The sequence below is a fragment of the Candoia aspera genome, chromosome 4 (genome assembly GCF_035149785.1).
Source record: "Candoia aspera isolate rCanAsp1 chromosome 4, rCanAsp1.hap2, whole genome shotgun sequence".
In the NCBI taxonomy this organism is placed as follows: Eukaryota; Metazoa; Chordata; class Lepidosauria; order Squamata; family Boidae; genus Candoia; species Candoia aspera.
In genome coordinates this window covers 116,465,260-116,478,749 of record NC_086156.1, presented here as the reverse complement: position 1 = coordinate 116,478,749, position 13,490 = coordinate 116,465,260, and the positions used below count along the sequence as shown (strand labels likewise).

The 13,490-nt window shown below is 48.6% G+C and overlaps 1 protein-coding gene across 2 annotated transcripts in view; it reads left to right on the top strand.

The window, feature by feature from the left end:
- TGM1 (transglutaminase 1) overlaps positions 1-10,495 on the top strand; it is a 34,542-nt gene extending 24,047 nt beyond the window's left edge. For both annotated transcript variants that reach the window (XM_063301621.1, XM_063301620.1), the window contains exons 7-15: positions 2,142-2,316; positions 3,376-3,514; positions 3,619-3,722; positions 3,878-3,966; positions 4,840-4,993; positions 6,451-6,732; positions 6,959-7,119; positions 7,758-7,894; positions 9,399-10,495. In XM_063301621.1, coding sequence (XP_063157691.1) covers positions 2,142-2,316; positions 3,376-3,514; positions 3,619-3,722; positions 3,878-3,966; positions 4,840-4,993; positions 6,451-6,732; positions 6,959-7,119; positions 7,758-7,894; positions 9,399-9,789 — 1,632 coding nt within the window. In that variant the 3' untranslated portion in view covers positions 9,790-10,495. The remainder of the gene's footprint in view (positions 1-2,141; positions 2,317-3,375; positions 3,515-3,618; positions 3,723-3,877; positions 3,967-4,839; positions 4,994-6,450; positions 6,733-6,958; positions 7,120-7,757; positions 7,895-9,398) is intronic.
- The last annotated feature ends 2,995 nt before the right edge of the window (positions 10,496-13,490 follow it).

The following is a 13,490-nucleotide window of genomic DNA, read 5'->3' as shown; positions in this document are numbered from 1 at the left end:
GTGCCCCAGACCTACTGCTTCGACCCACATTTTCTGTTTCCAGAGATGGGTTAATAAGTCTGCTTGCTATTTTTTTAAAAGAAATGGTATTGCGGGGGGGGGGGGAACCATATGTGCCTCCTTTCTCTTGATGTGTACACTTAACTAAGACCGCTTCACCCAAGTATCTGCCGGAATGTATGGCCGTCTTTCGACTTGATGCAGTATGTGAATTAATAGAGGTGGATCTTGTATGGCTGGTTTGATCAGCATTAAGCCCGCTTCTGTTGTAGGAAGTCCCGCAGATCAAGGAGATGCTTGTTTGTGTTTTGAGAATACCGCCACTTAATTGGAGCATCCCTCGCAATATTGAGGAACAGGATACTTGCTTCAGTTCTGAATGATTAATGAGACCAATTCCTTTATCACCAGGCCAGATCATCCTTGCCATGCAATGCATGAATCACAGGCAACTTTGTGAATGGCCATTTTGTACTGAAAATTATCACTGCCGGCCCCTCCCGTATTTCATTTCCTCTGGCCTCTCCTCCTTTTCCAGTTCCTTCTCTTGCTCAGCAATGGGTTTGCGCCCAGGATAGGTCTAATAAGTGTCACAAGTCTTGAGAAACCAGACAGCCTCAGAGATGACCTGGGAGAAATTGCAAAATTGCTGCAGAAATAAAAGCAGGCGTTAAGCCCAGGAAACAGAGAAGGCCTTAGTAAGAATCTCAGACCGGCTCCATTCATTGGGGTACAAGAGGGAGGGAAATACAGGTAGTCCTTGCTTAACAACCATTTGTTTAGTGACGGTTTGAACTTACAATGGTGCTAGAAAACCAACTGCAACCGGTCCTCACACTTATGACCAACACAGCGTTTTCCTCCCCCCAGTCACATGATCACAATTTGGGCACTTGACAACTGCTTCACATTTATGACCATTGCAGCATCCCGCGGTCATGTGATTGCCATTTTTGACCTTCCCGGCTGGCTTCCGGCAAGCAAAATCAAGGGGAACCGCGTGAATCGCTTAACGACCACATGGTTTGCTTAATCACCCACAGTGATTCGCTTAACAACTACTGCAAAAGAGGTCATAAAATCGGGTCAGATTTGCTTAATGACCGCTTTGCTTAACAACCAAAATTCTGGTCCCAATTGTCATTCAGTGGGGACTACTTGTATAAGATATTTTGTGTAAACGAATGATTTTTATATAATGTTTAATTCATGACACATAAGTGATACATTTAGACATTTAGTAACCTTTCTTTTCTTTTCTTCTGTTGTATTTAGATTTTTTTTTATGGTTCATTGGTTGTTTTCAGTATTTCTTCATTGTTTGTCCACCTTTTGTAATTCTGTTTAATTTTTTTTTCTGATCTTCTCATAGAATAAAATAAGATTAATCGGGAAAAAAGAGGGAGGGAAGGGAAAATACAATCCGGCTTTTAAAGCTGACATCAGCCCTGCGAGGTAGGCTAGGCGAGGAAACCGACTTCATAAGTTTGTTGGGAACTTTCCTTTATTGAGATAGGCTAAAGCAGTGTTTCTCAACCTTAGCAACTTTAAGACGTGTGGACTTCAACTCCCAGAATTCCCCAGCCACAGAATTTTGAAAGCCTGGCTGCATTTTCCCTTCCCACCCTCTTACAACCAGTGAATTAGGGTGGAACCAATTTAAGCTTCCTTCTCACACTTTTCCTGTTTCCCAGACTCAGCACCTGCTTTTATTTCAGTAACCATTTCTCTCCACTTCTCCAAGGTCATCTCTGTGGCTGTCAACATCCTGTCTTCATCTTCTATTTTATGCATCTTCTTTAACTCAGATCTTCCCCCCTCAGTCCCCCCCAAGCCTGCACCTACTTTTGCAGACCCCCAGGCATGCTGCTCGAAAGCTTAAAAGTGGGTCTGATAGGAGGGGGGAGGAGACCCTGGTTTCTCTGGATACATCTCCACCAGATAAGCCCCCTGTAGTCCCCCAGAGTGGACAGTGGTGCTGGGAAAGGGTGGCACAAACTGGAGTTCACCATCTCTTTCTCTCTGGCATTTGGAAGAGAATCGTGGCGAATGGGGCCCCGAGAGAGAATCGTGGCACCCAAAGCCGGGAGCACCCTTGGCCTTGCCGTGGTCAGTGACGATGATGTTGTGTTCCCTCCCAGGTGAACTCTCTGGATGACAACGGGGTGCTGGTTGGGAACTGGACCGGGGACTATTCCCGGGGGACCAACCCTTCAGCGTGGGTTGGCAGCCGAGACATCCTGCTGAAATACCTCCGCACGGGCTACCCCGTTCTCTACGGCCAGTGCTGGGTGTTCGCTGGCGTGGTGACCACAGGTATCGTTATTTCTTGATGGCAAAAGCCAGGCACTCCGTTCTCAGCCAGGAATTGCCAATTGCCGGCAGAAAACAGGCAGGCTGGGCCACCTGGCCTCTTTTTGCTGGCAAGCAAGCAAGGAACAAGTGATTTTGTGACTTCTAAATGGGTGACCTCACTCCAGAAGCCTGCATCTACAGCGGCATCACAACTCAGGAATGTAAAGCAGGCGTTGTTGCAGGGATGTCACTGAAGGGTGAGGCTTGCCACATGCCATACCTTGTCCTGCTTTGTTCAGACTTCCCTGGCAGGGAGAAGCAGAGGTCCAATTCTGTGGACTTATACATCTGATGACAAAGTTCTGGCAGCCTTTTTTGAGCAAAGACTATCCTAAGCCCACCAAACTGCCAGAAGAGATAAACCACATGATGGTTTACACATCGTGCAGAATCACAAGCTACCTGGCTCCATCTGAGCGTGGACCGCATGTTGTGTCAACTCAAACAATGGGTGTTATTGTCCAGCCACTTTGGTTAGCGTGAGGCTTGCTGATTGATCATGGTCCTTGTCAATGGACAGCTTTGCCCTCAGGGGAGCGAGGGCCACGTTCAAGAAGTCCTGCCAACTTTTTGGATAATGGTACAGGTAGTCCTCGACTAACGACCGTTCGTTTAACAATGGTTGGAAGTTATGACAGCCTAGGAATGGGTGCTTTATGGCCTGTAAAGCACTCCCAAGCCTTGCAAAATGTCACACACACACCCCACAGTCACATGATCACATTTTGGGCACTTGGCATCCAGCTCACATTTATAACCAGTTGCAGCGTCCTGCGGTCATATGATCATATTTTGCGATGTTTCTTGCTGTTTTCTGGCAAAAAACGCCCATTGGGGAAGCTGGATGCGCTTAACAACTGCTGTAAAAATGGTCTTAAAATCAGGTCCAGTCACAAGGCAACTTGACTTACGACCGCAACGACTTACAGTGGAAATTCCATTCTCAATTGTGGTTGTAAGTCGAGGACTAAGAAGGCCTTTTTGCTGATGCCCTTCCCCTCTGCCCCCTTTCCTCCCCAGTGCTGCGGTGCCTGGGCATCGCCACACGGACTGTAACGAATTACAACTCAGCGCACGACACGGACATCAGCCTCACCATGGACATCTACTTTGATGAGAACATGAAGCCGCTGGAGCATCTCAATGCTGACTCTGTCTGGTGAGCAAACGGTGCCTCCTTCTCTGTGGGTTCTGGGGAGGCCAGGACAAGAACACCTCAGAGCTGGTTTCACTGAAAGCTTGATTTTGCTCTTTGCGATGCAGGAATTTCCATGTCTGGAATGACTGTTGGATGAAACGGCCAGACCTGCCTTCGGGCTTCGATGGGTGGCAGGTGGTGGATGCAACCCCTCAGGAGTCCAGCAGTGGTAAATTGGAGTGGGGGGAAGATGCCCTATAAAATGGGAGCTTCAACCCTGGGACCACTGAGAAGGCTCTAGATGGGAGGTGTGAAGCTTGGTGAAGGACCCAGTGTCTTTTCCGTGCCTGTTTTCCTTCTCACGTGGCCCATCTCTCCCAACAGGCATCTTCTGCTGCGGGCCCTGCTCTGTGGAGGCCATCAAGAACGGTCTGGTCTACATGAAATATGATGCTTCCTTCTGCTTTGCAGAGGTATTTCCTTCTTGCGGTGTAGAAGAAAAGCAACTGTGATGGGGCACGGTTGAGGTGTGATCAGTTGGGCATGGTGGGGAGGAAATGGGCAGGCATGCTCTCTCCAGAGAGATCAGGGGTCACCCAGTGAAGCTGAGTGGAAGGTGAGGCAGAAGAAAGCATAGGTGCATCATTAACCTGGGGAATTCATGAGCACAAGACATGGTGTTGGCCAGTAACTTGGGTGGCTTCAAAAGGAAGGTGGATACATTCATGGAGGAAAGATCTACAAAAGGCTATTTGTCTTGAAAATTCATTGCAATCTCCAGGCTGGGGCCAGATGCCCCCAAATCCCACTTCCAGGGAACAGTGGCAGAAGAGGGGTGTGTCTCCACCTCCTGCTTGAGAGCACCCCAAACATCTGATAGGCCACTGTGAGAACACAATGCTGGGCTAAGAGGCCTTTGGCCAGATCCAGCAGTGCTGTTCTTAAGCAGTTTTCCTAGAACAAGACCTTAGTCTGGGTGCCCTCTTGATGTGTGGACTTCAACTCCCAGAACTCTCAAAAGTAGCCATACCAGCTGGGAATTCTGGGAGCTGAAGTTCTCCCATCTGGAAGAGAACTAGGATGGAGAAGACTGATTTAGAGTACTTGGTTCAGCACCTGGGACAGCTCTAAAGAAGGCAGGCATTGTCCTCACCATGTCAAACCTATTAGGATACTATCCATCTCCAGTCTCAAACTGAACTGGTTCCCACTCAGATTTCCAGCACAAAATGTATAAGATCTCCAAGCTAGAAAAGAGGGCCAAAAAGTCACTGCCCTGAGCAATGATCCAAGATACACTTTGAGCAAATGGTGGAGGAGGGATTGATGACAGTCTGTCTTCTCAGGTGAACAGTGACAAAGTGTACTGGCAACGCCAGGCAGATGGGAGTTTCAAGATCGTCTACGTAGAGGAAAAAGCCATCGGCCATCTCATCAGCACCAAGGCGGTAGGATCCCAACAGCGCCAGGATGTCACAGGCATTTATAAGCATCCTGAAGGTAAGATACCACTGAACAGAGAAGGGTTGGGACAGTGGTGGCATACGAAAGGAAGGGAAATCTAGAGTTTCTTTCTGGGGTGGATTTTTCTGAAAAAAGGAGCAAGTCCCTTCTACTTTGTGCTTTTACTCTGACACCACAAGGTTGATTTATTTCTGCTCCTTCTGAATTTCCAGCAGGTATTTGGGGTTTCAGAGTAGCAGCAAACGAATTAATCACAGGGCCTCACAACTGTAACTCTTAAAGGTCAAGATTTCCAACCGTTTTTCCTTTTGTGGGGAGATTTTTTTTTTTTAAAGAGAACTTTGGTGCCTACAACACGTTTGAGTAAATAAATAAAGATGAGATGACCCTTGAGAATCCAAAAATCCCCGATCTCATTCTAAAATTGTTTTAAATTAAAATAAAATGGTGCCTTCTCCACCTGCACCTCCATGTTCTTAAATTTCTGGCAAAAATTTGAGAGAGGGACCTCTAAAGAAATAATAGCACCCATCCCTGAGTACCCTTTGACAAATATATCTGATCAAGCAAATCTTCTGCCAGGGACGTTTAGCTGCCTGATACCGAGCAGCTGGTGGTCCTCTGCATCTTAAAAACAATGGTAGAGAGTTCCCAGTTGAGATATTTTGGTGCCAGAGATAAGGAATCGCACCAATATTTTTCCATCTAGCATTAAAAAAATGTTATATTTTTAAATAACTAATCATTCCAGCCCTTACGGTGAACTAATCAACGGCTTGAAACGGCCATCTCGCTCTACCTAACAGTAGGCCCAGCCACTCAGGAGAGCCCTAAGAGTTTGGGGTCCCGCCTGGGGCAAAACCAGCCCCTCTAGGTAGCCCAGACTAGAATCTCAACTCCACAGCAAGGCTAAAACTCCTTTTTATTGAGATGGGCTATAACAACAGAATCTTCCAAGTCTGATTGTCCTGGACCCCCTCCTTATACTCCTGCGAATTAGGGAGGTGTCTGTCTGAGCCGCTTTTGAATATGATCTCCTTGCTCTGGATATGCTTCAGCCCCTCTGACGGTCATCTTCATAACTCTCTGCTCAGAACAGGGAGGGAAACCTGTCAGAGTGTGCTGGAAAGCATTTGGCCCGAGAGATCAGAAAAATCACACACACCAGGCATTTCTATAAAAATGAATTTATTTACAGAAAGCACAAAAACATTTTCAAGCTTGTGCATTCACACGCGCTCAGAGAGGACTGGGAAGAGAGGCTGTGCTGGAAGGCTACAAAAGCGAAACTAATCAAGCCCAGGCAAGCTGCCCTCCCCCAGGCAATGTAGCTATTAACACCCAAACTGAGGACAATTAAGTTCGACCTCTTCACCCTGCCGATACTTAAGAAAGTACTCAATTACCATGGTAACCTAGTGGCTTGGTCCGAGCAAAAAACAAAGAAATGCCAACAAAACCCTTTGCGAATCCTCTGTTCTTTCTCCCTGCAGGCTCGGAAGCTGAGCGCAAAGCTGTGGAGACAGCCGCCAAGCATGGCACCAAAGCCCACATCTACACCAACAAGGAGTGGGGAGAAGACATCTCAGTGTCGGTAGACACTCAAGAGGCCTACACGGGACAGGACATCTCCCTGCGGGTCATTCTGAAGAACCGAAGTTCAATGCCCCGCAATGTCTCCCTCAACCTCTTTGTGGCGGTCATGTACTACACCGGAGTCACCGGCAGCCATTTTAAAAAGGAGCAGCGGCAAGTCCAAGTTCCAGCAGGAGGGAGTATGTGTCTCCAGCCATCCAGGCATGGCATCTTGTGCCAGAGCTGGGAGTGATCTGGCGGGTTGAGTGCAACCTCCCTCGCGGGGTTGTTGTGAGGATGGCGGGGAAGGGTGCAGAACTGGCCGCGCAGAACATGGAAATAAAACCATTTGGATGCCTTGGTATTTATTTATCATGAGAGTTTCCATCTACCCAACCTCAAATTGGTCTTCATGCCTTCTTCCAGCCCAACCGGTTCCCATGGTGATCTCCTACCCAGAATACAAGCCCCATTTGGTGGACCAGGGGGCTATGAAGCTGAGCATCTCTGGGAAGGTAGCTGAGACCGGACAGGTCATTGCAAAGGAGCACACTTTCCGTCTTCGCACACCAGACCTCACCCTGACGGTATGACACAGACACTGGGCTGCCTTCACTCTTTTGGGGTGTAAACCAGACACATCCGACAAACTAGGCTGGAAAACAGCAGCGAGATCTTCTGAGCCCAGCATTAGGGTTCCCACGGGGTGCCACTTAGGGAAACTTACTGCAGGGTATAATAGTAACGGTCCCCAAACTTGGGGCTTCCAGATGGATTCAAGTTCCTATCAGGAGTTGTACTCTCTGGGGATAATGGGAACTGCATTCTACAGGTAGTCCTCGTTTAGCAACTGCCTCATGCAGCGACTGTTCGCTGTTAGGACGGTGATGAAAAAGTAACTTTGCCACCAATCCTTGCATTTATGACCTTCGTAGGTCTGTAAAGCAAAGGAAAGCTGAAGGAAGATCATAAGCCCAGGTGCAGTTTCACTTAGCGTCTGCTTTGCTTAATGACCGAGTTGTCGGTCCCCTTGTATGCTCTCTGGAAGCTGATTGGGAGTAGCCAATGTAACTATTCAGTTGTTTGTAAGAATACTAACCCTAAGGAGGTCTAGTATCTCATTTCCAGAATCAGGTAGCATCTTCCCTTGGATGCGTCTAAAAACAATGCTCACTGGTGCTGTTCTCCTCCATCATCTCTCCTCCTCTTCCTCTCTTCCCTGCAGCTGCTCGGCCCAGCCATCGTAGGACAGGAGACCCAAGTCCAGATCGTCTTCAAGAATCCCCTCCCAGTGACGTTGACCAACGCCGTCTTCCACATGGAAGGATCCGGGCTCTCCACCCCGAACACGATGACTGTAGGGTGCGTAGTCCTTTGATAAGCTGCCCGCTGCGGGTCTCAGCTCTTTCCCCTTGCCAATTCCAGTGTCCCATGGTGAATGCTTGCTTGCAGACATTATCCTGTGTAGAGTCCTGGGTGCTCTCTGAGCCTTGCTGTTTTCTTGCAGATGTTTCATTGCCAGACTGGGCAACACCTTCAGTGCAAAGAGGGAGTGGGCCTTGCTCTCAGTTGATACACCGTGGCTTGCCCTGCTTGTGTGGGTGGGGGTGTTGTTCTCCCCTTGGGAGTTCATTGACTGGGCTGTGGTTTGCTGCTTGGTTGACTGACTGAGTTAATCGTTCCTTGATCAGGGTGTATTGTGCTGTTTGATGGTTCGTCTGGTTTTATTCCTAGCGTTAGTCTTTGCATATCCGGGTGTTGATTGCTGGCGAGGGAGCATCCTGGTCTTTTGGCTTTTCTATTGTCTCTTTTGAATGGTGTGTAAATGCTGCTTACCTCTATGTGTCTACCAACACAAGCCCTACCGACACAAGCAGGGCAAGCCACGGTATATCAACCGAGAGCAAGGCCCACTCCCTCTTTGCACTGAAGACGTTGCCTAGCAATGAAACGTCTGCAGGAAAACAACCAGGCTCAGAGAGCACCGAGGACGCCACAGTTCAACCCTGAGCGACAAATATTCACTTCGATTATCCTGTGTTCTCAGAATACAATTCACCCAAACTGTCCTGGTTTAGGAGAATATGACTGTTTCCCATCACTACCCCCAGCTTTAGGCACAAGTTCAGTACCACCAAAGCAATATTTTATTGCCCCCTCCGCCCCATACAAGGTGCTTTTGTGGCGGGGCCCGTACAATCAAAAATTGAATCGCCAAGTAGGTGGAGGAAGAATTATTCTGTCTTCTAAAGAGTCTTGTCACATGGCAAGCAAATACGCATATCTATCAAACTCTGAAAAATATTACGAACAAGGGAAGGTGTCATGAAAACAGGGGGAGGATTTACGAAGGCCAGCTAGGATTTATAGAGATTATTATTTTCATCCTAAAAAGCTTTCCAGAAGGAAAACTTTAGAAAGTGGGCTTTAAAGAGGAAAAAAAAAGGGGGGGGGGTGGATTGACTTCGATAGAGAAAGAAAACGACAGTTTTATAAAACGGGTAGGAATCGGTCATCAAGTCCAAATCCCTCCTCGGTGCAGGATCCACGAGAGCCCCTCGGACAGAGGATTTGCAAACAGAGAATTAAGTGAAAAATTGGCAAGAGCAATCATCTGCACTGCAGATGTGCAGAATTCCTGCTGAACAGCTACCCTTGGTCACCACCTGGAATTACGAGGCAGGACTTCCCTCATGCAGTTCATTGACACTCCCCCACCCGAGACCCACACCCTTCGTAGGATGTTAATTTCAACCCTATCTTTTTTTTCTCTGCGCACAATTTCTCCCTCTGCTGTCCCCCGTTTTGGCCATGCGTGATTTGGAGACACCAGCCGGAATACCGACTCTCTGTTCTCACCTTGCAGGAATATTGGTCCGCATCAGACAGTGACGCTCCGGCAGACCTTCACACCGTTGCGCCCCGGCCGTCGCCAGTTGGTTGCCAGCCTGGACAGCCCTCAGCTCTCCCAGGTCCACGGTGTGCTGGCGATCGACGTGACCCAGGGACCCCCGGCAGGGCCATCAGCTTCCCCTGCACCTGCCCGGGGTTCTCCTGCCCGGGGTCGAGGGTCCCCGGCCCGCACCCGGGGCTCCCCTGCTGCCACTCGAGCCTCCCCATCAAGGCAGCCGGCCAACCACAGCAACCCAGCGAGCGCACGGGGCTCCCCCAGCCGCCAGCCCAACCCCCGAGGGTCCCCCAACGCTCACCGGGCAGCTGCCACCCCCAGGGCAGGAGCCACGGGGCGGCCCGTCTGAGCCAGGCCTTAGCCGTGGTGCAGAGCGCGACGTGGCAGCACAGCAGAACCAGGTGGCAGAGAGAGGAGGGGGCCCCCGCCTGAGCCACAGAACCACAGTGGGGTGTGCCGAGCCGACGAGCCTGATGGGAGATGTTTCTCCTGGAAGCCCTAAAGGACGCTTCTCCACCTCTCTGTCCACCTTCTTGCCTTTTCGTTCTGCTGCCCCATTTTTCCTGTCTACATTTTTTTCCCTGTATATATCCACAGTTCCCACCTGAACGAGTTGTAATTTCTATGGCCAAACTCACTCTTCCCAGTCTTGCCATCTTCCCTATCCCACGCCGTTCCCCCAAGGTGGAGGGTGCGGACTTCACTGCCCGTCCAGCTCTGTAGCCTTCACGCTGCCTCCCCATCCCCACCGCCCTCAGGCTTTCTACCAACCCACCCTGCTAGACACCCCCCAAAAATGTTTATTACTTGACTCTTTTTTTTCACTGCGACCTTATTTCCTTTTCAAATGTGCACCCACATTCACTTGCCCACATGTTTTCCACTAATGGTGAAAAACATCCCAGGGGGAGAACTTGTAAATTTGCTTTTCAAATTATTATTGGGGTCCTTCTCACTGGAGCCAAAAATTCCTCCCATTTTTTCCCTCTCTCCTTGGAGCCTGTTTGGGCATCTTGGGGAGGATGGGGGCGGGGGGTAGATTTTTTTTTGCTTTTTTTTTTTTTTTCAGGAATTGTCCTGGAAGTATATTTAAGGGAAAAGTGGAAGTCAGACTGCTGAGGAGGGTTAATGCAAAATAGGTTGGTTGGCCAGTCCTCCTTTGCCATTCATGCACTTAAATGTATGCAAATTAAAAATGTCAAATAGCTGATAATTTAGCACTGAAGCTGAGCTGAACCAACAGAAGTACGAAGAAGGGTTTTATTACCAACCAGATCCTTACCCTTAATTATGTTTTGATTGTGCTGCACTATATGGAAAACCAACAAAGCAGAGGAAAAAAAAAGCTGTGTTTTTTGTGTTCATACTAATAGAGATATTTATTTGAAAATAAACGATTTTTAACTCAAAGCGTGCTTTTTAAATCATGGTGTGGTTTTATGTTTTTGTGGGGCTGAAGTCATTTCAGGACGCTACAAAGCTTGGCAATTTGTGGACTGCACATTTATCAAAGCTGTGGAACCAATGTCCACTTTCAGACAGCTTTTCATTCTGTCCTGCTCAGTGCACTTTTTATTCTTCGCTGCACCATAAAATTCAGGACTGCAAGCCAGAAAGCGGTCTGCACTTGGTGGGAACGGCAGTGCAGTTGGCCGGCTACCGAACCCCAAACTGGTACAAATGTTTTTAAAGCAGTTACCTCTCCTGCAAGAGATTGCATCGAGAACTTTGAGTCCACCTTCTAGTTCCCTATTTTTATTATCGCTGGATTAATTTTCCCAGGATTTACTGCACCTTGCAGTGCCTCAGGGGACCTGTAGTCCTCTGCTGGTTGTGGGGTAGCACCAGGCTCAGCATGAAGCCTCTGGGTGAGGTCCATTTGTTAGCACGGGGTCCCTGCGCAGAGGATGTTCAACTTCACGCCTTGACCCTCGGGTGGAGAGGTGATGATGTGAAGGTGCTGTCTCAGTGCTGCCTGGTAGTTGTTAAGAGCCTGGCTGGAGAAAACGAAGATCATACTGTTGAAGAAATGAAGACTAGGGCGCTCGGGTCTTCATCCAGGAAAAGAGTTTAATGTGCGTGCAGGTTCAGACAAGCTCAAGCTTCAAATTCTGAACCCCGAAGGTTCGGGGTCCTCCCTCTTTTATACCCCCCCCACTGGGTGATTATTCAGCATAGAATAGGTGTCAGCCCAGAGATATATGGCATATGTTTAAAAACGAGCCTGGTGGGAGTCTGGTGGGCTTCCCGTTCCTTATCTTTGTTCATTTAGCTGCTACAGAATACACGTACATTCCTGTTTCTTATCTGCCTGTCCAGCTCCTACCCACACGCCATACTTGCAACAGATAGTTGCCTGATGAAAGAACTTGTTTCTTGCTGTTTCCTTGACCCTTGTGCCACCTCAATATCCATCCCACCAAAACGGTGTGGCTTTGGTTTCAGAAAACATCCGATCAGAGGACGATTGCGTCGTCAGCCCTGGGTGGGATTACACTCCCCTTTCTGGAGGTTCTCCTTGAGCAGGGGGCGGCTGGGACCAAGAAGGCCTTTCCGCAGCTCCCTCCTCTGCACCGATTACGTTCTGCTCACATGCCACAGGCTCCTCTCGTTTGGAGTCCCGCGGCACGCTCTGCCTGAGCTTGCCCTGGAAGCTGCGACTGATCCGCAAGGCGACGGCTCGAGTGCTTAGGGGAAGGTCTTACTTTGTCCACAATGACATCACACCTTCAGGACTACACCGCTCAGCCACCACTTTCAGGGCGCAATTCAAGGTGCTGGTGTTACTTTTATATGTGGCCCGGGATCTGGATAACTTCAGGTCCACCCTCTCCTGACTGCACCTGCCTGTGCAATTGCGCCCCTTTTGTATCCCTTCTCTCATGAAATGTCCTCAACAGGAATGTCATCAACAAGAGGTGGGGGGTCTTTCAGTTTCTGCCCCACTTCTTGGTCAGTGAGCTAGAGCCAGACATCCTGAAGAGGGAGGTTGAGTGGGGCCTTTGCTTTGCTGGCTGGAGAATTCTGAGAGCTGAAGTCCACACATTTTCAAGGGGCCAAGGTTGAGAAACATTGCCCTGGAGACCGAAGGGCCCCAACCCCAGGAAAGCCGCAGGAGGGTTGAGATGGCCCCTCTCCGGAAGGAGTGAATCCATGATCTGAAAGAGACCATCTGAGCCCTAACTCTGTGCAGGAATCCTAACAAATCATCCCAGATCGAAGGCTTTCCAGCTGATCCCACCTGGGGAGGTTTTCTGCATTCCGCCTTCCTATATCTTCAATCCATTAGCGTCTAGCACTCCGGAACGAGAGAGAATAAATCTTAAACCTTTGGGGCACTTCTCAAATCCACGAAAGGATATTGCATCCCACGTCAATCTTTCCAAGGCCAAACCTCCCCCAGTTCCTTCAGTCACCCTGTGATTCAAGCATGGCTCATAGAATGTATGCGTTAGATGGGATCTTTGAGGTCATCCAACCCAACCTGCTCAATGCTTCTTCCTCTTCTCTCCCCTTCTGCTCAGGGGTAGAGGCTTCCTAATAAAAGCAGTAGTGCAGTTAGCTGTGCCAAAAAATTCTTTTTTTAAGCCACCAGTGACCCACTAAATTTCCAGAGCTGTGGAGCGTCTCCAAACGCAGGAATAAACGGCCACCTTTGGTGGACAGGATACTGTATATACACGCGAATAAGCCAATAATTTTGGATGCCAAAATACTGTACACCCCAGTTTGGGTTTGGCTTATCTGCAGATTGGCTTATCTTCAAGTATATACAGAAATACTTTTTTTAAAGTATCTGTATATATTCTTGCATATAAGCCCGTCCGCGGACCGGCTTACCCTTGAATGTTTAACCAAAACACCATGAAAAATGGATAATCCATGGATTACCCATGGATAAGCCAATTGTGAAAATTAAAAAATTCTAACATTTCAAGGGTTGGCTTATCTGTGGGTGGCGCATTTTTTACAATATTTTGGCTTATCTGCGGATGGGCTTATACGCCAGTATTGTTGTTTATTCATTTAGTCGCTTCCGACTCTTCGTGA